At 40.4% G+C, this 23,458-nt stretch overlaps 1 protein-coding gene across 1 annotated transcript in view; it reads right to left on the bottom strand.

Moving 5' to 3' along the window:
* LOC122932485 (protein-glutamine gamma-glutamyltransferase E-like) overlaps positions 1–22,871 on the bottom strand; it is a 74,486-nt gene extending 51,615 nt beyond the window's left edge. Inside the window, exons 1-2 of the mRNA XM_044286918.1 lie at positions 22,810–22,871; positions 1,352–1,525 (exon numbers count right to left, since the gene is read on the bottom strand). Of these exons, the coding sequence (XP_044142853.1) occupies positions 1,352–1,525; positions 22,810–22,816 (181 nt within the window). The 5' untranslated portion in view covers positions 22,817–22,871. The remainder of the gene's footprint in view (positions 1–1,351; positions 1,526–22,809) is intronic.
* Positions 22,872–23,458: the final 587 nt, after the last annotated feature.

Below are 23,458 nucleotides of genomic sequence, written 5' to 3'. Positions count from 1 at the left end.
GGGATCTGTGGATGGCACTGTTTAGGGGAGGGGGATCTGTGGATGGTACTGTTTAGGGGAGGGGGATTTGTGGATATCACTGTTTAGGGGAGGGGGATCTGTGGATGGCACTGTTTAGGAGGGATCTGTGGATGGCACTGTTTAGAGGGGGAATCTGTGGATGGCACATAGGAAGGGGTGAGGTTTAGAGAGGAAGGGGTTTGGCCTTGACAGGAAGGGGTGGGTCAAATTTATATCAGGGGGGTGCCCGAGTTTAGTCTCGCCTAGGGCAGCACAAAACCAAGATACGCCACTGCATATATGCAACATGACCTCTCCATTCAGAGCAGCTGCAAGATGGGATTTGTTAGTGAGACAACCCATTGGTTTGCATGAACAGTGTAATACTCACTGGAAATTTAACGTTTACTGTTGTGCTTCCCTACAGACTACAACTGATTGCTGCATGTTCCCGGAGGTGACTTTTGTAGTAAGGTACTTTTGTAGTAAGTTGCTGTTGACCAAATTGGAGAACCATTTTAAGGGTCCCTTTTTACAGTCCTGCACAGGAGAGCTACATAAGTTCTATCATGCACATAGATGTGACCCGACTTGATAATTATGCTTCATGTTTGTAGAACACACCGCTAAAGGGGTATTCCCATCTGGACATTTAAGGCATACCCACAAGATAGGACATAAATGTCCTATCGGTGCGAGTCCCACCTCATGTCACCTTAACAGCGGGATACCGACTCCCACTGCAGTGAAAAGAGAGTTGGCTACACATTGCATGACTCTCTCCATTCATTGCAATGGGACTTCTGAAAATAGCTCAGCATGCTTACTTGGCTACTGTAAAAATGTTGCTACTGTTGAAATTGCAGTAAATGGAGAGAGCCATGCATGCATAGCCACCTCTCCATTCACTGCAGCACACAATATAGGGTCCCATTGTTGAGAAAGGAGTTGACTAGTATGTGTCCCGCACTGATCAGATATTGATGACATATCCTGTGGATATGCCATAAATGTCCACTTGGGAATAGATGTCACCATGATAGTAAGAATCAACACATATGTGTCCCTTGTATAGAGGCAGGTCAGACTGGTGTAATATATTGCCTGCAGAATATAAAGTGCCTTGTTGGCATAACTTCTTTACAGATGCATGCGATACACATGACCTGTGATGGATGGCATGCAAGCACCACTTAAGTGGCAGGCTAATAACACATGTAATTCTTCAAACTGGCAGAAATTCGTAGTGTATGTTCCAAAATTATCATCGGCATCAAATGAATTTAGGCTTATTTTGAGAAGGTGTGAGGGAGCAGAAAAGTAAAACCCATTAACTTTATATTTCTCTTACCGGTCTCAGTTATGAATATAACATTCTCTCCAGACTGTAGAGGTCGGTTGAAATGCAATGTGATGGTAAAGGGTTGACCTCTCCTGAGGATGAGTGCTTCGTTGTCAAAGGCATCGGTACGATGGTTGGTCTTATTAGTAGAGAGAGACCAATCACAACCGCTGACCTGTAAATCTGTAAGAAAAAGGCAGAAAAATATAACCTAAAACTAATACTAATAGTAAAAAAGTAACAGTAAGTTTTAGCTGTCTCATCCACCACTGTTTTTGACCCTTTAGATTTAGGTTGATCCATTTAGCTATTCTATAATCACTATAAATCTGAATTTTGATGTTTTATCTCAGGAAAGAAGAAAGAAACATTTTTCAATAACTTGTTGTGCGCATTCTACATTACAAAATGTTCTATCCCGTAATTGGTCTGTGATTCTGATGGGTATATGACGTGAGTACTCATGATGTCACTTGCACATCTCAGGTAATTTATGGAGTCGGTGTCAGGCATGTCTTCTATAATTTGGAGCCTTATTCATTACTGAATAATTGCATTTATTTAAATCAAGGCAATTGCTGAAATTATAGTGTGCCTTAATGAGAAGTTATGTCTTGTGTAAGCTGAAAGTCAGGCTGAGCTGTGGGATAATAATAGCTTCAATTTCATACAATGGTGTACCAAGAGTTCACAAGGGATAAGGAAACCTCAATAGTCTTGGCTAGAAAAGGGAGTCTGAGCAGACTATGAAACTCGTTACTAAAATATTGGCTAGAGATGAGCGAAATTTTGGAAAATTCGATTCGGCTGCTTCGCCAAATTTTCCCAAAAAAGTAGTGGGTGCAATGACCAGTAGCTGCGATATAGCCACTCCCTATCATTGTGCCCTACAGATGCCGCGTTCATATATGACCGCGTCATCCGAGAATAAAAGCAGTGTAAAATTAACAGAAAAAAAAATTTCAATCATACTTATCGCCTCAATTTGCTCGTGATAGGCTGGCCACCTACATCTTGCTTGAAGATCTGGAGCCATACATCACAACGCACAGAATTTCAAACGAGATCTTTAACCAAGATGGTGGCGGCCGGCCCATCGCGAGCAAATGGAGGATGGAAGTATGATTTTATTTGTTTTTTACACTATTTCAGGTTTAATCGATTTGCTACCACGAAGCACAAGGAAATTCGGCTTTGGGAGAATCAAATTTATCCTGAAATTCGGATCGAATTCCACTTTGTTGGATTTGATTCGTTCAACTCTAATATTGGTATTTGATTGGTTAGCCATAATTATTGAAAGGGTTTGTTTCTGTAATAAATGTAGCGCTCCGTGCAAAATGTTTCTGTATACTCCCAGCCTTCCATGGTAAGTATGTTTATATCCTACTTTATATCCTACATAATAGTTTACAATAATTTTGTATACCTCCCACCACTGTGCCAATTCTTCCAATAGTGTCATTACATATATATACTGTATTTCATAAAGCCCTGTTTTTTGGGGGATCATAGAATAGGCGCTCAATCTCTGACCAGTGGAACCCTTGCCAATCAGCTGTTTGAAGAGTCCATCACACTTTACATTATATTGTGGTTGTGAGTGGTCTTGCAGCCCAGACTAGAGATGGGTGAATCAATTTTAATCTTACTGGATTAGTTACGAATTTCACAAAAAATGTGTCAGCAACCTAATTCTTTTCAGACAAATCGCATAAAAAAGGTGACCAGCGTCATTTTACTGTGAATATTGACAGGGAGAAAGAAGATGGAGGATCACATGACACTGGAAAGAAGTGGGGGAGACCTTGCCCTGATTGGCTTAAAGGCTGAAGGGCAGCCTGATCAGCCAACCAAGGGGAAGTATTCAGCCAGGTTCTTCTGCAAGTCGCCATTCAACTTGAGACCTGAAATTATGTCTTATGGCAGTATCTGAAAAGAAGCTATTACAGAAACATGGACTTTAATCAGGGAAAGCATATTAAGAGAGTAAGGGACTGGGCACTCAGAGTTTTGTGTTTCTGCATTACAAAATCCTGTAAGAAAATAATAAGAGGCAACCAGCTTTATTTTTTGTAAAAATGTTTGTATAGTTTATAGACTTACTTTCAGCACCCCAATAGCATATACATTGCTAAAAACACTGAGCAATTACAATTTTTTTTCTAAAAACCTGTTTAAATTTACAGTTTGTTGTTTTGTAATTTAGTGCATAATACCCATGTTACTGGACATGTTGTGTATTACTACAAGATAACGGGCAGTTACATCTAACACATTTTACTGCAAAAATTGTACTCTTATACCCATGTTAGTAAACACATGATTGTAACAGACCATGTACTGTAGTTCAAACACCTTTTAACGTTAGGGAACACATTATTGCAATAGACTGTATAGTTTAAAGATATTTTACTACAAAAACTGCCTTCTTATACCCATGTTAGTGAACGTATTTTATGACTGCAATATACCATATAGTTCAAACACATTTATTGCAAAAACTGCATTTTTATACTCTTGTTAGTGAACATATTATATTATTGCAATATACTGTGTATTTCAAGCAAATTTTACTGCAAAAATGGACTTCTTATACCAGTGTTAGTGAACACATTATACTACTGCAACATGCCTTGCAGTTCAAACACAGGCGCTGAAATTTAAGGACGAGGCACAATTTCAAACAAAGGAGGAGTACCTACAAAACACTATTAATAGGTTCCACTATACTATTAGGGAACGTAAACATGAGCAATACGTAAGGGACTCCACAGAATTTAAAGAAAATAGGGCTTACCTTTTCCTCAACAAGACTCAACAGAAAGAGGTACATAGTGAAATTTCATCCTCAGAAGCAGAGGGTTCGGAAACTGAACAGGGCAGAATAAGAGGAGGAGGTAGAGGTCAGAGATACAGAGAAAGAGGAGGAAGGGGTCGATCTAGAGCCGCCAGTAGGAATACCTATAGTGAGGGATATCAAACATGTACCATACCAGGACCTACACCTATTCCTTCATCATCAGCCTCTTCTTCTACTTTTTTGGCCCAGGCCCCCACACAGACGCCTTACCAGTTGAGAAACAAAGTGTATGGGGGATATGGAGGGCAAATAAACACGACTAGTAAATTGCAAATCATTAATCTCTCCTCATACAATCTGACTACCAGTGACCTATCCCTTCTGAGTAAGGGTTTATCCTTTGTCCCCACAGTTCGCTATGACACTTTTGAATGGAGTAAAGATATAGCCCTATTTACACGGAAACTGCTGTGGCATGAACATTTTTGTCTACAAGATCGTAAGAAATGTGATGAGCTAAATATGAGTCCCCGGGAATTACCGTAGAAGCTACACGCACACTCGCTAATTTGACGGAGGAAGGGGAGAAAAATAGGGCAGAGGGTCCATTCACACGGTTGAAATTGAAAAGTACCCAGATGCCACCGCCTCTACCAGATTCAAACATATCTATCATATTATCAGCACCATTTAAAATATGTTTGCTAATATCGAACAATACTTGCTTCTTTAAACAATGCCGATGAATAGTGAAAATTAGCCACTGGCTAGAATATATACATAGATTCATTAATATACCCTGTTTTTGTTCTTATGTAACTGTTTTAGCTATCGGGACAGACAGGGTTAATGTAATACGGGCTTTTCCTAGCCTGTTAGAATAACTTTCTTTTTCCTCTATGCTGTGCATAAAAAATGAAACAAACGACATTGATACAACGCGATCGTAATCAAAGACTTGCAGAGTCTGGAATCAGCCGGGGATGCGGAGAAAGGTCCCTATGGTAACATGTACGCCCATTGACCACGTCACTTCCGGCAAGTAGCGGAGCGAGCCCAGCCCGGTAGTAGGCGGCGCCTTGAGACTGCGCGTCTCCATGTGGAATTGGTTGGCAGGTTAGTGGGAGTAGTCTGTGTGCGGCACACCTACAAGGCCCATTGGATGGTTAAGCCGATAGTTGGAGCCTAGCGCCATAAAAAGGACACCAGCATGTGAATACTTTGCCACTGCCGTATATATAAGCAGAAGCGCTGCCACTGCTTATAGTGCTCTGCGATACCAACATATCTATGTCCCTGAAGAGCCAATCTTCACTTGGCGAAACGCGTCGGTTGATGGAACAGATCTACTAGGGAAGTAAGCGTTTAGGGAACTTTAGCACAGGTCTGAGGTTCCAGAGGCTGGGGGGTCGTCCTTCTCAGGGCGGATGCTCCGATCACAGCCATTGAGGGATTCCCTGTCCATAGACTATTTGATAACGGGAAAGTGCATAGGGCTAGAGGTATCCGCCTCATTATTTATTACTAGGCCACTCCCCCTTAATTAAAAGGAACTGAATCAGGCCATATATGTAACCATATCCCTTTGCTCACCCCCTAAATAGTGCAGTCACATACTTCATTTAGTGTTTCATCTATTTTACTAGAAAGAAAGGTTACATTTTAACTTCCAATAATAAGGCACACTCAGTTAATATACAGTTTAGAGACCACTGAGTTCATTCATTAGTAAGTCAATTTACTTTAGACCTCTACTAGATAAGGAATTATATCGATTAGCCATTCAGTGGTGAACTTTTTTTGTGAAACAGCCTTTTTTGGGAAAATTGGTCGGTACCTGTAACTACGGTCAAAGACAATATACTGTGTGTCCTTTACGTATATGCCAATTAAACAATTGCCAGACTGCATGAAATATAAATATATTTTATTAACACAATTAATAAATGACAATCCATATATAAAACCAAGTGCAGGGAAAAGGCGACATCCACAGTAGAAGACACAAATGGTGACTTCATCCCTCATATACATGATAATAAGTGAAGTGTGCACCTGTCATCTGCATGTCAAACTGACTCACAGTATAATTTCACTACCACAGCAGACTCCCTATGCGTGTTACTGCAAGGCACAGTGTTCTACACCACTATAAAGGCTCTGTGCAGCCAGGAAATAGCCGTTTTTTAGCTAAATTCGATAGGAATACATTTTCCCAAAAAATCGGCAAACCGGACAAATTGAATTTTTGAAAAATTCGCTCATCTCTAATCAGTATGAACAGACCCCAAAGATAGGTGAGCTCATATGCAGGAGTACCTAGAGTCCTAACTCACCCTATAAGACCTTGGAGATAGTGACAAGACTGAGACTACCTCTTCCTCCAGAAAGGAAGGATAAACAGGAGTCTCCCTCAGGCCTACAACAAAGGGCAGGGGAAAAACACCGATAAGGCTACTTTCACATTTGCATTCAGAGCGGATCCGTCTGGGGTCTGCACAGACGGATCCGCTCATATAATGCAGACGATGGGATCCGTTCAGAACTGATCCGTCTGCATTATATTTTAAGTGTAAAAGTAGCTCGGACGGATCAGTCCAGACTTTACATTGAAAGTCAATGGGGGACGGTTTGAAATTTGAGCCATATTGTGTCAACTTTAAACGGATCCGTCCCCATTGACTTACATTGTAAGTCTGGAAGGATCCGTTTGCCTCCGCACGGCCAGGCGGACACCCGAACACTGCAAGCAGCGTTCGGGTGTCCGCCTGCTGAGCGGAGGCTAAACGCTGACAGACTGATGCATTCTGAGCGGATCCGTGTCCACTCAGAATGCATTAGGGCTGGACGGATGCGTTCGGGGCCGCTTGTGAGAGCCTTCAAACGGAACTCACAAGCAGAACCCCGAACGCAAGTGTGAAAGTAGCCTAAACCAAAACAAAATTCAAAAAGGAAAGGAAACATTTAACTTTCTAGTAGCTATGGCAGCAACAGGAACTCAGGCGAGAACTAAACACAAGCAGACCACAGATGCCACTGAACATATAAACCGCACAGCATTGTGAGAGAAGCAACTTTAAATAAAGAAAGTTAAATGACCACAATAGCAACACCTGGATGTTAGAGGTGTGGCCAGTATCAGAAACAACACAGACCCCTATTGATCCACAAGGAAACCTGTCAGTTGCGGGGACGTCAGTATGTCTCAGTGAGTCCGTGACAGGCATCATCCAATCCGTTTGGAAAATTGGCCACCTGCTAGCATAACAAGAGTGTCCTCCTTCTCCTGGTCTCTTTTGCAGCAGTCAGTCTGCATCGAAGTGCAGTAGTGTCCTTGTCGTCATTATCATCAGATACTGTTTCTTCTGCTCAGACTACTCAACTTCATCGTCAGCCATCAATAATAGAATGTGTGGCCAGAGCAAGCTTAACTCCTCACCTGGAGCAGCTGTTATTGGCAGGGATAGTACATGTCTTTCAAGTCCCACTAGGTCAATATCACCACAGCATCACCACAGCAACAAGGTCAAGTCCTATTGACACCTTCTGCTCCATTGCTTGTGCTGGCCATGTCCAGGAGACTGTCCACACATGTCAGCCATTCTTATGTGGCAAGGAACTTCCTCCTTTACTTGCAGTGACAGTGATAGTCTGCTGCGCTATTTCAGCTCCTGGAATTCCACCTTGCATATACAAGAGGGTCTGTGTGAGCAGTATAAAGCTGTGAATGATTTTGTCTTGATCTAGACCACCTCAGCAGGCAGCATGTGCTGTTGTTTCGAAGTCAGGCAGTGGCAGCACATTAGAGATGCTTGTCGGGTACAGAGGCCTTTGCAGAGGCCATTAGCTCTGCCAGTAGGGACAACTGCAGGATAAACAGTGTACTGTACTTCTTTGGCCTCCATTGTCATATTACAGAGGATTTTCAGCACATCAGATGGCGTCATCACTCCCAAACGGACAAAGATGTCCTCTGCCAATGTACAAATCATCTCTTTTTTCAAAATAAATGAGGCATGAATACTTAAGGATTTTTACACACAGTGTCTATGTATGTAATATCATTGAATAATGCTGTTAAGGGGGCCCTGGCAATACATTTTTTTAGCCCTCCTACTGGACGGGCCTCTTCTCAGTTGGGGCCCCAAAGCAGCTGCTTCCCCTATATACACCCCTGACACATACATAAAATGCTTTGTCTGTTCCATGTTGTGCTGTTACTGCTGATGCTACTATTGATGCCACTATTACTCCTACAAACCTTATCCTTTCTACATTCAAACTGTACTGTTGCTTCTCCCAAATAAAATAAATAATTTTTCCTATCTTGTTCAACTTCAGAACAACCCACTGTTTCTTATGACAACTAACATGTGTGTGTAAATATGGGCAAGGATTCTGCCTCTGTTAATGCATCATTTTTGGACACTTGTGCAGAACAAGCTCACTGTTTCTTCTGACATAAATATGTGTATCTGTATAAATGGGGCAAAGATCTGCCCCCATTAAGGCTAAATTTTTGGACGCCTGGTCCTTACAAATACCCGTTTATTCCAATAATGCTGTGTGTATTTAAACACTATCTGTCTCCGATAAGGGACAATTTTTGGAAAGTTTTTATGTGAAAAAGCATAACACATGAGTTGGTTCAGGTACAACTAGAAAAGCTACAATTTCTGGGGAAATCGTGTGAAGTGTTCTTGCCTCCACCAGTAGTCTACAAATGGAGTGGACGGAGTAACTCGGTGGAGTGGCTTGAGTAACTGTTGTGTGGTTGGAGTGGCTGGAGTAACTGTGGAAAGATTGGAATGGCCAGAGTAACTTTATGGAGTGGGCAGAGTAACTATGTGGAGTGTTTGATTGATCAAATTTAAAAAGTGCACATGGCAAGCTTGATAGAGTGAGAAATGCATTTCAACTTTTATTTATTTATATAGCACATTTAATTGCAATGTAGTTGCCCAAAGTGCTTCACAGTTACATTAAAACATACATTTATAAAAACATTAGCAGCCGATTTGTGTAGGTGGGCTTGAAAATGAAGGAGTGGTGGCAGTTTAGAAATCATGTCCTGATATTTTAGCTCACACTCTAGCTTTTGTCACTCTGTTGGCTTCGCACACACCTGGGTTCCTATGGCAACTCACTGTAGCGCAAGGGCAGATAAGAGAGGTTAAAAACAAACTGCTCCAACTTGCTCACTTCACTGGCGGTTGCTATCTTCAAATGGTTGTAGTTCAAAAATGATAAATCCTACAGCAAAGCGCTTTATATTGTGAGACTCACAATACCCAGACATAGATGCATAGTATGTCTCTGAAATATTAAAAATGAAGGCACATTCGCAGTTTAGAAATTGCCCTTCAAATTTGAGGTGACTAGTATGGAGTTTCAATGAATGTCAATGGGCGGCGTGAGTTGCAAACAAATGGTCATAGTGTGAAGACTATCAGGACTATGGCTTAGACATGGACATTTGTTGTGGCAGCAGGGATAGCTGAACATTTTGATTTGTGTAGGTGGGCTTAAAAATGAGGGAGTAGTGGGAGTTTAGAAATCATGTCCTGATTTTTCAGCTCCCACTCTAGCTTTTGTCAGCTCCCACTCTAGTTTTGAATAGGGTTGAGCAAACCCAAACTGTAAAGTTCGGGTTCGTACCGAACTTTAGGATTTTTGGACCCTGGACCCGAACCCGAACTTTTCAGTAAAAGTTCGGGCCTGGGTTCGTTGTTCAGCGATTTAATGTCACTTTTTGAAAGGCTGCAGAGCAGCCAATCAACAAGCTTTTAACTTGTGTGCCCTTAGTAGCCATCACAGCCATGCCTAGTAATGGCATGGCTGTGATTGGCCAGTGAATCATGTGACCCAGCCTCTATTTAAGTTGGAGTCACGTAGCACTGCACGTCACTCTGCTCTGATTAGTGTAGGGATAGGATGCTGCTGCTGTGAGGGAGAGAATAGGAAAGAATCTTTAATCAGAAGTGCTTTCTGTGACACAGAAAAATTACTTTTATCCGTCTGTCTGTTAGGTGGGCGGCGGCGGCCATTTTATGCAAGTTCTATCCACCAGCACAGCATATGTGCATTTGTGACAGTCAAATAGAAGCTTGAAATACGGCAATTATATTCTTGGTTTAAAAAAATCACCCATTATTGGCAAGACCCTACATCTGTGGCCTTTGCAGCATTTGTCATTTTTAAATACAAGCTTGAAATACTGCATTAATTTACTTGGTTTAAAAAAGCACCCATTTTTGGCAATAGCCTACATCTGGTGCCTATGTAGCATTTGTCAGTGTGAAATTTAAGCTTGAAATACTGCAATAATTTTCTGGGTTTTAAAAAACACCCTTTTTTGGCAAAATACAAAATGTTACAGCTATTGCTGCATCTGTCAGTGTGAAATACACGCGTTAGATACTGCTGTTATATTCTGTTATTAAAAAAACACCCATTTTGGGCAAAATCCTAATTTTGTGGCCTTTGCTGCGTCTGTAATACAAGCTTGAAATACAGCAAAAATTTTCTGGGTTTAAAAAAGCACCCATTTTTGGCAATACCCTACATCTGGGGCCTATGCAGTATTTGTCAGTGTGAAATTTAAGCTTGAAATACTGCAATAATTTTCTGGGTTTTAAAAAGCACCCTTTTTGGGCAAAATACTAAATTTGCATCCTTTGCTGCATCTGTCAGTGTAAAATACACGCGTTAGATACTGCTGTTATCTTCTGTTATAAAAAAAACCCCACCCATTATGGGAAAAATACTAAATTTGCAGCCTTTGCTGCATCTGTCAGTGTGAAATACACGCGTTAGATACTGCTGTTATCTTCTGTTATTAAAAAAAACCACCCATTTTGGGAAAAATACTAAATTTGCAGCCTTTGCGGCATTCTGTAGGTGTGAAATACATGCGTTAGAGACTGCTGTTATCTTCTGTTATTATATACCCCTGTTCTACCTAGTTCACAGGGGTATATAATAACAGAAGATAACAGCAGTCTCTAACGCATGTAGTCACTACCTGTTAACCTGATGAAGGGGACAATTTGAGCCCCAAAACGCGTTGTTCTACACATATTTTACTTATTATGTAAATAAAGAAGATCCACCTACAGAGACGTATTGGAACCTGTGATTTTGCGCCTGATCAGAATTTTTTTTACTACAAGCACCCTTTGGGGGATTGGGCATCCGATCCCAAAGACACTTCTTCTGTGGCTGCATTCACGGATCCTAAAGGTCTATATATACCTACATATCTACAATAGAGTTGTGTCTATAATTGCACAACCCTTTAAGGTGACCACCTCTATTTGTTAAACAATTCAGTTTGTATTGAACATACTACCCTATTGTGCGCCCCCACCCCTTTTCTTTTGTCTCTACGTTCCCCTCCTGACCGAGGGGAATTTAGATTCACCCGTGGTTATCAAGATTCACCAATTTTTGGCTGTGATATACCCCTGCTCTACCTAGTAGACAGGTTAATAAATTTCGCAAATTTTTGTGTTACATTGTCGGGGGACATTCACCAAATTTTTGGCTGTGATATACCCCTGCTCTACCTAGTAGACAGGTTAATAAATTTCACAAATTTTTCTGTTACATTCTTAGGGGGCATTTTACCATTTTTGCCATGAACAAACCCTTGCTCTGCATAGGTGACAGGCACCGAAATTTAAAAAAATCATCTGTTCCATTGGTGGGTGACATTAACCCATTTCTCGTTTTTAAAAACCCCTGCTCTACATAGGTGACAGGGACTTAAATTTCTAATATTCGTCTTTAATTTGCCCTTTCATTTGATCCTTCTGCTTTAATAACTTGTCCCACATTTCAGCTTGATCACATTGCAGTCATTGACCTCCCTTGGATGTGGTCTCCCTTTCTCATGCTCCATCTGCAGCGTGGAACCCTGATTCGCCGCTAACCGTGATCAACATGGTAGGCGCAGAAAAGAACAACGAAAGTTGATAGAGCAGATATCCAATTGGATCGTGGACTTCGGGGACATGAGACATGATGGAGTAGTATGTGTGCACAAGCCTACACGTACTAACTGATGGGTCTGACCCCTTCAACTTCTGGGTCTACCAATTGGGCATATGGCCTGAACTTGCCCTTTACGCCTTGGAGGGGCTGGCCTGCCCTGCAGCCAGTGCATTGTCTGAATGTTTGTTTAGCACGGCTGGAGGGGGTTATAGCAGGTTATATTTCCCAATATTTTGTGGTGTACCCTAATTTAAACAAAAAAATAAAAATAAAAATAAAACCAAAAAGCAGTGTAGGCTACCTCCTCATCCTCCACCGCCGCTTCCACCTATACCGTCACATCCACCGCCTCCTCCACCTCCTACTCCATATGAACCTCGTCCTCCAAGATCAAGATTTATTTTATTTTTTTTACGTATTTTATGTTATTTTAAGTCATTTCCCTATCCACATTTGTTTGCAGAGCACTTGCCATGCTCTTAACCACATTTTACTGCCATTTGCAGCCCTCTAGCCCTTTCCATTACTTTTTTACAGCGATTTTAGTGCTCAAAAGTTTGGGTCCCCCTTTTTTGTGAAGTTCGGCCGAACCCGTTGAACCCGAACATCCAGGTGTCCGCTAGTTTTGAACATTCCACCATTCATTCCTATGGGACCAATTTCGCACAACATATTGTGAACCATTCGGCGAAACGCTCCACAAAGTAATAGCACACCAATTGGGAACAATCCGCACATTTTGGTATATTACTATCTATGTAGTGTAAAAACTGTGGTAGCAGTTAGGGTGGTAAATTTGGCTATAATAATAAGAATATATATGTGAGATAACAGTAAGTGGTCTTGCCATGCAAGAACACTTAATCAGAGTCCTAGAAGACCTCAAAGTGTACTATATCAATTTTCAATCTAATTGAAGTATATCTGATTCATGTAGAATTGATTTGGCCATGCATGGAATTGTTTTAAAAATTTGATGAATTGGGACCCAAAACTAATTTCTCTCATCTTTAGCTCAGACCCCTTAACTTCACAGACCATGTGACGAATGAACATGACATCACTGGCCTAAGAAGAGGACACAGCCGCCACTAGACCAACACAGGTTATTTAAATAGCTTATTAGGTAGGGTGCCGGGAACATAATCATAATAATGATAACATACAATATAATTAGAGGGGAGCAAATTTCTTGAAAATTCGATTTGGCTGCTTCGCCAAACTTTAAAAAAAAATTTGCTTTGTGATGAATTAGGAGAATCATTAGGAGAAATAAAATGGCCGCCCTCCTATTAATACACACAAAACCTGTCCTAATCTCACAGGAGGGCAAGTTACTTCAGGACACTGAGCTAAACTGCTGCTTCATCCTCCTTTCAGGGATTATAACCCTGAATACAACTGATAATATCTTCAGCTGAATCTCTGTAGGAATTGAGTTCATAAGGAGACATGAAGTACAGAGAGGATGGACAGAACAGTTTGTGGTTATAGAGACCACATACAAGAGCTGCTGCTCATTGCTACACCCCACCTCCTCTCTCTGTATTTCATGTCTCCTCATGAACTCCATTCCTACAGAGATTCAGCAGAAGATGTTATCAGCTATATTCAGGATCATAATCCTTGACAAGCAGAGCAGAGAGGGGGATAAGGCAGCTCTTTAGCTCAGTGTCCTGAAGTAACTTGTCCCTCTGTGAGATTAGGACAGATTTTGTGTGGACTAATAGGACAGCGGCCATTTTATTTCTTCTGATGATTGCTCCCTAGACAAAACGAGCCATTATAACTAATGAAAGGTATTTGGGAATATATTTATAATAAAGTAATATTTAAGTATTTTCATTTTCTTAATTCCTGGAGAACCCCCTTAATGACACTGTTGCTGTATTTTATGATCTCATCTGTTTTTACTTCCCTGGTAAAATGTGTGTAATTTTTATAATATGTAATTGTTCTCTTTATCCACCCACAGTTCACATCCTCATGCCAAATAATTGGCACACTTGGTGAATGTATTGAAAAGTGTATTGTGCAACCTATTGAATTAATTTGTTGTGTAACAGGTTTATAGAAGATGACTTGATGATCGACTGCTCAGTACAAGGTTCATTTAGTGCAAGTCAGTCAGCTACAGCAGTGAGAAAACTGGGTGAATCAAATTCGACAACTTACTGTAAACCTCATAACAAAAACATTAGCAACTGGATCTCTGTTGGACCCCATTATAGTCAAGGGGTCTGGAGGACAGGTGGCAGTATCCAGCAATGAAGAAAACTCCGGCTAGCTGTTCTATGATGTAACAGCCTGCTGGAGAGGACAGCAGTAATTGTGCAACTTTATCTTCTAATTAATGCTGTCCTTGAGCCACAAACCAAAATCTATGCCAGCTAATAGCTGTTGTAAAATTGCAGTATAATTTAAAAATGAACAGATAGGTCTGCTGGGCTGAAGAGGCCCCTCTGCTTTCACTAAACACCACCCACTTTTTAAGAAGAAAATCTCAAAAGTGGCAAATTGCATTGCAAATTGGTAAGAGCCTTTCATGAAAAATTCCTTCCTATCTTTTATCAATTTTAATAATTTAATAAATATATTCATTGTTTTAAAAACTGCTTTGATTTCCGACAACCCTCTATATTGTCAGAGATCCAAGAGCGTCCTTTTGGCATGCATTTGCCCAATATATCCTGGAGTCCCATTTTTTTGACCATATGGATTTTTAATACAATTAGATTCTGCAAAACTTGCAGGATAACAGGCTGAACTAGATGGACAGATGTCTTTTTTCAGCCTTATAAACTATGTTATTTATGTTACTTAAAGAGGACCTTTCACCTTGAAAAACATTGTGAACGAAGTATGCTGCCATGGAGAGCGGCGCCCGGGGATCTCACTGCACTTACTATTATCCCCGGTCGCTCCGTTTTCCCGTTATGCCCTCCGGTATGTTCACTCTCTAAGTTATAGTAGGCAGAGACTGCCCTTGTCCTGTGGGCGTCTCCTTCTCCTAGGCTGCAGCGCTGGCCAATCGCAGAAAAAACCTCCCAGGCTGTGAGCTGTGCGCTGCGATTGGCCAGCGCTGCAGCCTAGGAGAAGGAGACGCCCACAGGATAAGGGCAGTCTCCGCCTACTATAACTTAGAGAGTGAACATACCGGAGGGCATAACGGGAGAACGGAGCGCCCGGGGATAATAGTAAGTGCAGTGAGATCCCCGGGCGCCGCTCTCCATGGCAGCATACTTCGTTCACAATGTTTTTCAAGGTGAAAGGTCCTCTTTAACATAAAAAAGGGGAAAAAAATAATAATATAAAGTTGATCTATGTAGCATATTAGTTTGTGGCACATTTCAAAGGCAGTTTGAACAGAGCCAAAATATATAATTTTAATTTTAAATGGTATAGTGAAAAATACAACAGTAATAGGTTATTCATAAGAAGACTGAGCAAGAAAACTTGTCTGAAACATGCACCACTCACCCCACAACAATGCCAAGTGGGAGATTCTATAAACTAGCTTGGTGTTGTTTGGAGTGGTGCTGAAGCTGTGGCAGAGAAAGAAGAAGTGCAGCATGGGCTTGGTTGGTTACAGCAGCAGGAAGTGATACATACAGGATGGAGACCAGTGATTTTTTATTACATGGGGAGTCAAAATTGAAAATAAAAATCATGGAGAAGATGGACAGGAGGTAAGCAACTACATGAGCATATCATGTTTAAAACCACAGTAATCCCAGAAAATCCCTTTTATGGCATATCCACTAGATATGCCATAAATATCTGATAGGTGAGGGTTCCACCTCTGGGACTTGCTCCTGTCTCAACAGTGGGACCAGGTCATGTTCTGCCAGGGTAGTCACTGTTATGGGACTTCTGAAAATAGCTGAGCATGCTTACTTGGCTATTTTTGAAGTCCCATAGCAGTGAATGGAGATAGCCTTGCAAGTGTGCCAATCTCCTCATACACAGCAGTGTGAAATGGGGTCCTGTTCTTGAGCTAGAAGTGGTTCCCAGAGGTGGGATCAGCACCTATTGGATATTTATGGTATGCCCTGTGCCTATACCATAAATGCCCAGATGTGACAATGCCTTGATGAAGCACACTGAATCTATAATTATGTATAAGGGAATCACATATATACGGCAGATTCTACAAACATTCCTTTTGTCCAATAATACAATAGAACCCTGTAGCACAAATAAAGATAAAAACATTAGAGGATATTCCCCTCTCCCCTGTGCCAGAATCTTATCCTGTTTTACAGTATAAGAAAAAACAAACATGGAGCAATCTTCCAAATGTTATGAGCAAAGGGGCCTTAAGGTGGCCATATACCTTCAGACAGCTACTGTAAATGTCCATGTGGCCAGCAGCTACTGAACTCTTCTTGACTCCACCAAATCCTCAACAGATGTCAGGGAAAATAATAATCTGGATTTACTGGAGATACACCATTGCCAGGGGAATCTGTTTGTGGCTTAGGCCCCTCTCCTCAGCTGATTGTGAATTTGTATGGTGGAGTCAAGAGGAGTTCAGTAGCTTCTGGCCACATGAACATTCACCTGTCTGAAGGTATATGGCCATGCACATTAGATAAGCGGTTGGTCTGCCAGGATCAGCTAACTTAGATCTAATGTATAGATGCCTTTACTTGGTATTACTAGATTGTTGCTGTGAATCAGATTCTTTAGAAGAACTTTGTTAGCTTGGAATCCCCCTTCAACCTAACCAATGTAAATGAAACCAATGCAAAAATCAACTTTTAGTGTTTAGTAGTCTTTTTTTATCTAACCCTGGAAAAACCTTTCATTTGTCAAATAAGTAACGTCATGTCAAGCTCATCATCTGTTGGCTACAAAAGTAAAGCAACATTGATCGGTTCATAACGTCCTACAGTTTGTATCTGCCACCTGGGTTTGTAGCCATGTATGAACAGACTAGAATGATTTCAGATGGATTTTTCCTAATCAAATAAAAGTTGAACTGAAATAGTTTGAAAACAATTCTGTTCATATTAGAATGGCGTTAATGACACCCTATGAAGCACACAAACAATCAAAGAAATATTCCTTCCGAAAAACATCAGTGGTTAACGATTCAGAGGATTCACTAGACTCATTTTATTCTACTGAGAAATACATGAGCCGAGGATTTATTTTACTGTCAAATCAAATTCTTAAATTTGCATGAGTTCTTTAAAGGAGGCTTTAAATCCACACCTACTATTAAATACGATTACACTTTATGTCACTATAAATTGTGTCTGGGTTAGTAAGTATGCACATGTTGCTCATTTTGGGCTGTGAAAGGCTTATGCCACAAAGTAAAAAAATAAATAAAAAAATATGGAGTAATGCACACTTTTATAATTTTTGAACTATATCAGTGCAAAAAAACAACAACATCTTTCTATTGTAATTTTTCACCAATTTTAGCTTCTTTACTCACCCCTCTGCAGTTTTGGTCTCTTCACTTTGTGTGGTAGAGCAGCAGCTCATCAAGCACGTGCATCTCCGAGGAATCCAGGAGACAGCTCTTTTTTCTTGTTTCTTCCCTGCACAGAAAATACTTCCCCGCACACAGCCTCAGCGATTCGACAAAAAAAAAAAGCAATTTTGTATGCAATGCCCCCCTCCCCAATTTTCTTCCACCACTATCTAGAGAGAGATATAGCAGTCAATATGTTTAATTAGGGGGAAAACCACTCAGGACTCAATCGAATGAGCCACAAACATGAAGTAGGCTTCACGGAAATTAGAATGGTCGTGAACTGGATTTGACTGCAGGGAAAATAAGTAAACAAAGTAAAGAGACGATAATAACACATTGGGGGAGATTTATCAAAATTGGTGAAAAGGTAAACTGACTTAGTTGCTCATAGCAACCAATCAGATTCCACCTTTCATTTCCCAAAGGAGCTCTGAAAAATAAAAGGGGGAATCTTGTTGCTATGCACAACAAAGCCGGTTTTCCTATACACCAGTTTTGATACATCTTCTCCATTGTACAGTAAATCATAATCTTGGTCCACCAATCATTTCCAGAATGAAGGGGCTTCAGTGCCAAATTTCCAGCACCTCGTAGAAATTTCAATTACTCTAGGCAAAGAGCCATTCGCATCATTAGTGCTTGTTTGGATGCCATACAGTTTTGGAAGTCAATAGAGATAACCTGATGTATGATGCGATTTGCTGAAACTTTTCTATCGAAAATGGAAAAATATACGGGTTGATTCCCCATTAAGAATAATTTTCATAATGCAAGTAAGACATCTACTAGATTGTAAGCTCTTGCGAGCAGGGCCCTCACTCCTCCTGTTGTAATTGTTGACTTGTTTGTTGCTATGTTATTTATGACTCTGTCTATACATGAACCCCCTGATTATAAAGCGCTTTAGTCTATGTCGGCACTATATAAATAAAGATTATTATTATAATAACTCAAGCCAGGATAGAGGAAACTATGGCTATATTTGCTAGTAATCCATCTATTCATCTACCTTAAAATAAATATTATACTATCAAATTTATATAAAAAGGGCTCCCTTCCTGGCAGGATTTTACTGTCAACTCTATTTCCGCCTAGTTTGGGAGAGGTTGCTCATTCAAGATGAAGGTGGCTGGACATTAAAGGGAATGTGTCACCTATATTTTTTTCTGCTAAGCCAGATAATGACACACATCTTTTTTTCAAATCTATTTTTATTTTCAGATTACAGATTTTTTTTTTTTTATAATACAACCGGCTGCATCTGTTCAGAATGGATCAGGTTGTATTATATCAAAAATTAAGAAACCAGATCTGGCAATAAAAATATTGCAAGTCAATAGGCGCCAGATTATATTTCCTTAACGTGATTATTGGGGGGGGGGGGGTTATATCTATCTATCTATCTGTGTTATCTGTCATTCTAATCTTGTCTATGATGATAATGAGATAACTGCTGTACAGACCAAGAAGTGGTACCTCCTTGAGACCTAGTGACCAGTCCGAAAAGTGCAGGAGTAAAGGATTTTTTTTAAGTATAGTGACATGGAAAATTATAAATAACCACTAAAACTCTGTAAAAATATGTTTAAAGGAAATACATCATAGATTATCAGAATCTGATTGGCAGGGGTACGACACCCGGGACCCCCGCCAATCAGCTGTTTGAGAAGTCAGCGGCGCTACAGGAGTGGCCTTCTCACTGTTTACCGCTGGCCCAGTGACGTCACAACTAGTATCAACTGGCATGGGCGGGGCTAAGCTCTGTACACTTGAATGGAGCTTAGCCCCGCCCAGGCCAGTTGATACTAGTCGTGATGTCACTGGACCAGCAGTAAATAGCGAGAAGGCCGCGGTGCTGCTGGAGCGCTGCTGCCTTCTCAAACAGTTGATCGGCAGGGGTCCTCGGTGTCGGACCCCTGCCGATCAGATGCTGATGATCTATCTAGAGGAAGGATCATCAGTTTAAACAAACTGCAGAACCCCTTTAATATTTTTAAAGAATTGTTGGTGTTTTTTACATGTCAGTATCTATGTTAAAAAACACATAAAAGCCTCAATTTTTGCATTGGCTTCTAAACCTATAATAGGCACCACTGAATATTTTTTATTTTTTTCCGAATGCATTGTATGGAAGCGGCTAAGTACAGCGAGCTACACTGCTTCCATAACTTGGGAGCTATAGAAACAGTATAACTCACTTTGCTACACTGTTTCTATCACACCTATTCACTTCTATGGGATGGATGGAAATTTTCGCTGCTGTTTCTGAAATTCCAGGAAACCCCGCCTACTGAATTTAACTGTATTATGATCACAGCCAAGAAAATATGAAATGGGAATAATACCGATTTAAAAGTAAAAAGAAATAGTATGAGCATCACATACTGTGGCATACAAAATACTCCATATTGTAACGTCCCCAAAAGACATTCTGTTTTAGAAATCCATCCCTTTATCTTGATCAGATTTTCTGTGACTGCCTTTCAGATCCATCCATCATATACTATGTCTAATATCCATGTTTTTTAAACAATCATACTACTTTAGAAAACATTTTTCAATGCCATTTTGTGTGCCTATCTCACAGAGGTTTTACTTTAGTCTAACTTCAGTTTGTGCTGCTGAGGATCCAATCGGGTCACACCGTGGTGTCAGGAAGGGATTCTTTTCCATCTTCTTCAAATGATCATTGGAATATTAGGGCTTATTTTCTCGGTATTGGCCAGTGCATGGACCTGTATGGCAGTGGGTGGACTACAGCTTGAGCATACACTTCCCCCAAAACAATCCTTGACATAGATCCTGAATATGGTCAAATACATTGAGCCCTAGGGAGGCAATTTTTAAGTGAAATCTGTCACTTTGAAAATGTAGTCCTATCTGTAGTATTTATAGAGCAGGAGGTAATGAACAGAGTGACATCTGGTTTTTAAGTAGATATTGTCCTTTTTTTAACTAAACCTCTAATTCCAGCCTTCACTATATGACTATGCATAGATATAGTTAATCACCGATAGGACTGCCTACAGGAATGAGCACAATGAGCAAGGATTTAAATGAATAAAATCCAAGTTATATTGAGCCTTAAACCCCCCAAAATTATATATCGATCTGCTCAGCTCCTCTTGAAAATATATAGAGACCTTCATCGATTTCCAATCACTTTTATTTACTTTATCATGACTAGAGTATGTCAAATGATAGAAAGCTTCTTAAAGGGATTAAGCAATTTGAGTTAGCATTTTGTGTTACCCCTGCTACATCTGTATTGCTAGGATATGCCACCAATGTCAGATAGTGGAACCTACCTCTAGAATCAGGCCCCCAACGGGGCACCAAGCAAGCACAGTCACCCTCCATTTACTTCTATGGGAGTGCCGAAAATAGCCAAGCAGCAGCTCTGCTTTTTCCAAGACTCCCATAGAGATGAGTGGAGAGGTAGCCACGCTTGCACTCTGGATGCACTTTTCTTTTTTAACTTAATTACAATGTAAATGAACTTCTATGGGAGTTCTGAACGTAGCCGAGCATGCTCACTCGACTTTTTTTGCAACTCCCATAGCAGTGAATGGAGAGCATGCTGGGCATGTGAAATGCACTCTCCTATTCTTTGAGGGCCCTGTTCTAGATATAGGTGCAGGTCCCAGAGGTGGGACCCACACCTATCCGACTTTGGTGGCATATCCAATGTAGCATGGTCACAGAAGAGTTTATACATATTTTATATTCAAGATTGCCATCATTTACAAATGATTGTGTATTATCTTGTGATGTAAAGATATGGCAGGTGCTGCTGTTTCAGACATTAGATATCCTCAACTTTCCAGCACGTGATTGAATTGAAATCTTGCATAGTCTTTATTTCATACCCGTCATGTGCATACAGTGCAGTGGACAAAAGTCTCCCAACACCTCCCGTCAGACCGACATGTTTCGTGCCGGCAGGCTCTTAGTCATTAGATATCCTCACTAATGCCTGTATTACACAGTATCTGACCTATATCTGTCCAATCAGACCAATAGTTGGTGTGTATAACCAAAGATCTGTGTGTGTAATAGGCCATCTGACCAATGATTGGTCAGACAATCTGTTGGTGCAATACAGGCCTAACCCAGGGTATTGCAATAAGGGATCCAAGGATAAGCAGACAAGCAACACTTTGCTGTAAATTGCTTACTTTTTTTTATTGGTCAATTGGTCAGTGAGCCTGCCCATAAATGAACCTTGAAACATTATTCAGCAGATAAACTGGCCATACGTGCACAGATATTTAGCATTTTTGTGAGCATGGACAGATATACCTACAGGAAGTACATTGTACATGATATCCGCCGTACATACCAATGCCCAATATAATGTCACTTTAGAAATTATGAAAAAAGTTCTCTATTACAGTATGAAAACAATGACAATTTCATGTTCTTGTGCTGCACACATAGTACAGATAGAAGCAGCACCCCACACTGGAAAGTACTAGATCAAAATCAAAGGAAGTCAAAAGTCTAATTGGTGGTGCTATTGGCCAGGTACAATGAAGTAGGTGGTCCACGTACAGAAAGGTCTTCCTCAGAAGACAACTTAGATAAAAATAAGGACATCCTTGAAGAGATCAGGATATATAAATGTAGGAGGATATAGAATTGGAGGGTTTTATTATTGCTGACCTGAAAAATACAGCAACCATAGATGCTCTTCTTTGATCTTCATCATTGACTCAAAAGATCACCCACCATGAACAGAAGACACCAGAATATTCTTATTTCATTAACTGCATAAGGACCACATATCTAATAAGCATCCAGTCAGCGCCAACACAGTGATATAAGCAAGTATTCAATAGTAAGGCAGTCAAACAAAACCAATGCTCCAGACAACATCCTTGTTCTAAATACCATACAAATCCATATACAATAAACTACAGCATTTTGCTTTGCGCACTGTTTAGCAAAATATCCAATATCACTCACCAGTGTATTACACAGGGAAGTCACTAATGAGCTTTGATATCCTTTACAGGTCTTAGAGTTTAGATTTTGGATGTGTATGAAAAATAAAATAAAAACTACACACAACCACAATTTATCTCACATGCTTTCACAATACAAAAAGAACATAAATCAACCTCAAAGACGGAACTCTACATAGATGAACTCCTAGTATTGCACTCCGGTACTCACCTGTCATGGCTTCTGTGTGTTGCCCAGAGTGGTTCAGACTATTCACTGGGATTATGTAGTCATGAAATGACAGCAAGTAATATCCAGGCTGTATTTATAACTGAAGTTTGTCGCTCTCCTCCTTTTTAACTTAATTACAATGTAAATGAACTGGGTGAGGTTCAACATACTTTCATTCAGCCTGTTCTACTGAACGAGTCACCTCTGCAGCAAGAACTGTGAAAAGGGTCAATAGTGATGTTGTTCTACTTATCCCTTATCCAGGAGTAGAAAACAGAGGGACATTTAATAAAACTGGTGCACCCTACTGGTCCTCCAGAACAGCACCTCACTCCCTCTCCAAGACACTAGAGGCACAAAAATAAATCTTTGTGTTTTTTTTTTTTTTATGCAATTTGAGCCAGAATTCTAAAGCATTCTGATCAGTATATTTTCCCCAATTTGTTTAGCCCAAAAAGCTGACAATAAAAATGTACCCTATTAAAACTGAGCATTAGAACAAGGGGCTACAATTTTCAAATTTGTTGGGAGAAATATCAAAAGCAATGTCCAAAAAATATTATTTTACTGAAAGAGTAGTAGATGCTTGGAATAAGCTTCCAGGAAAAAGTGAATGTTACGGATCAACATATACCGTATTTTTCGCCCC

Source organism: Bufo gargarizans, chromosome 3 (genome assembly GCF_014858855.1).
Source record: "Bufo gargarizans isolate SCDJY-AF-19 chromosome 3, ASM1485885v1, whole genome shotgun sequence".
In the NCBI taxonomy this organism is placed as follows: Eukaryota; Metazoa; Chordata; class Amphibia; order Anura; family Bufonidae; genus Bufo; species Bufo gargarizans.
This window is presented reverse-complemented; position numbering and strand designations above follow the sequence as displayed.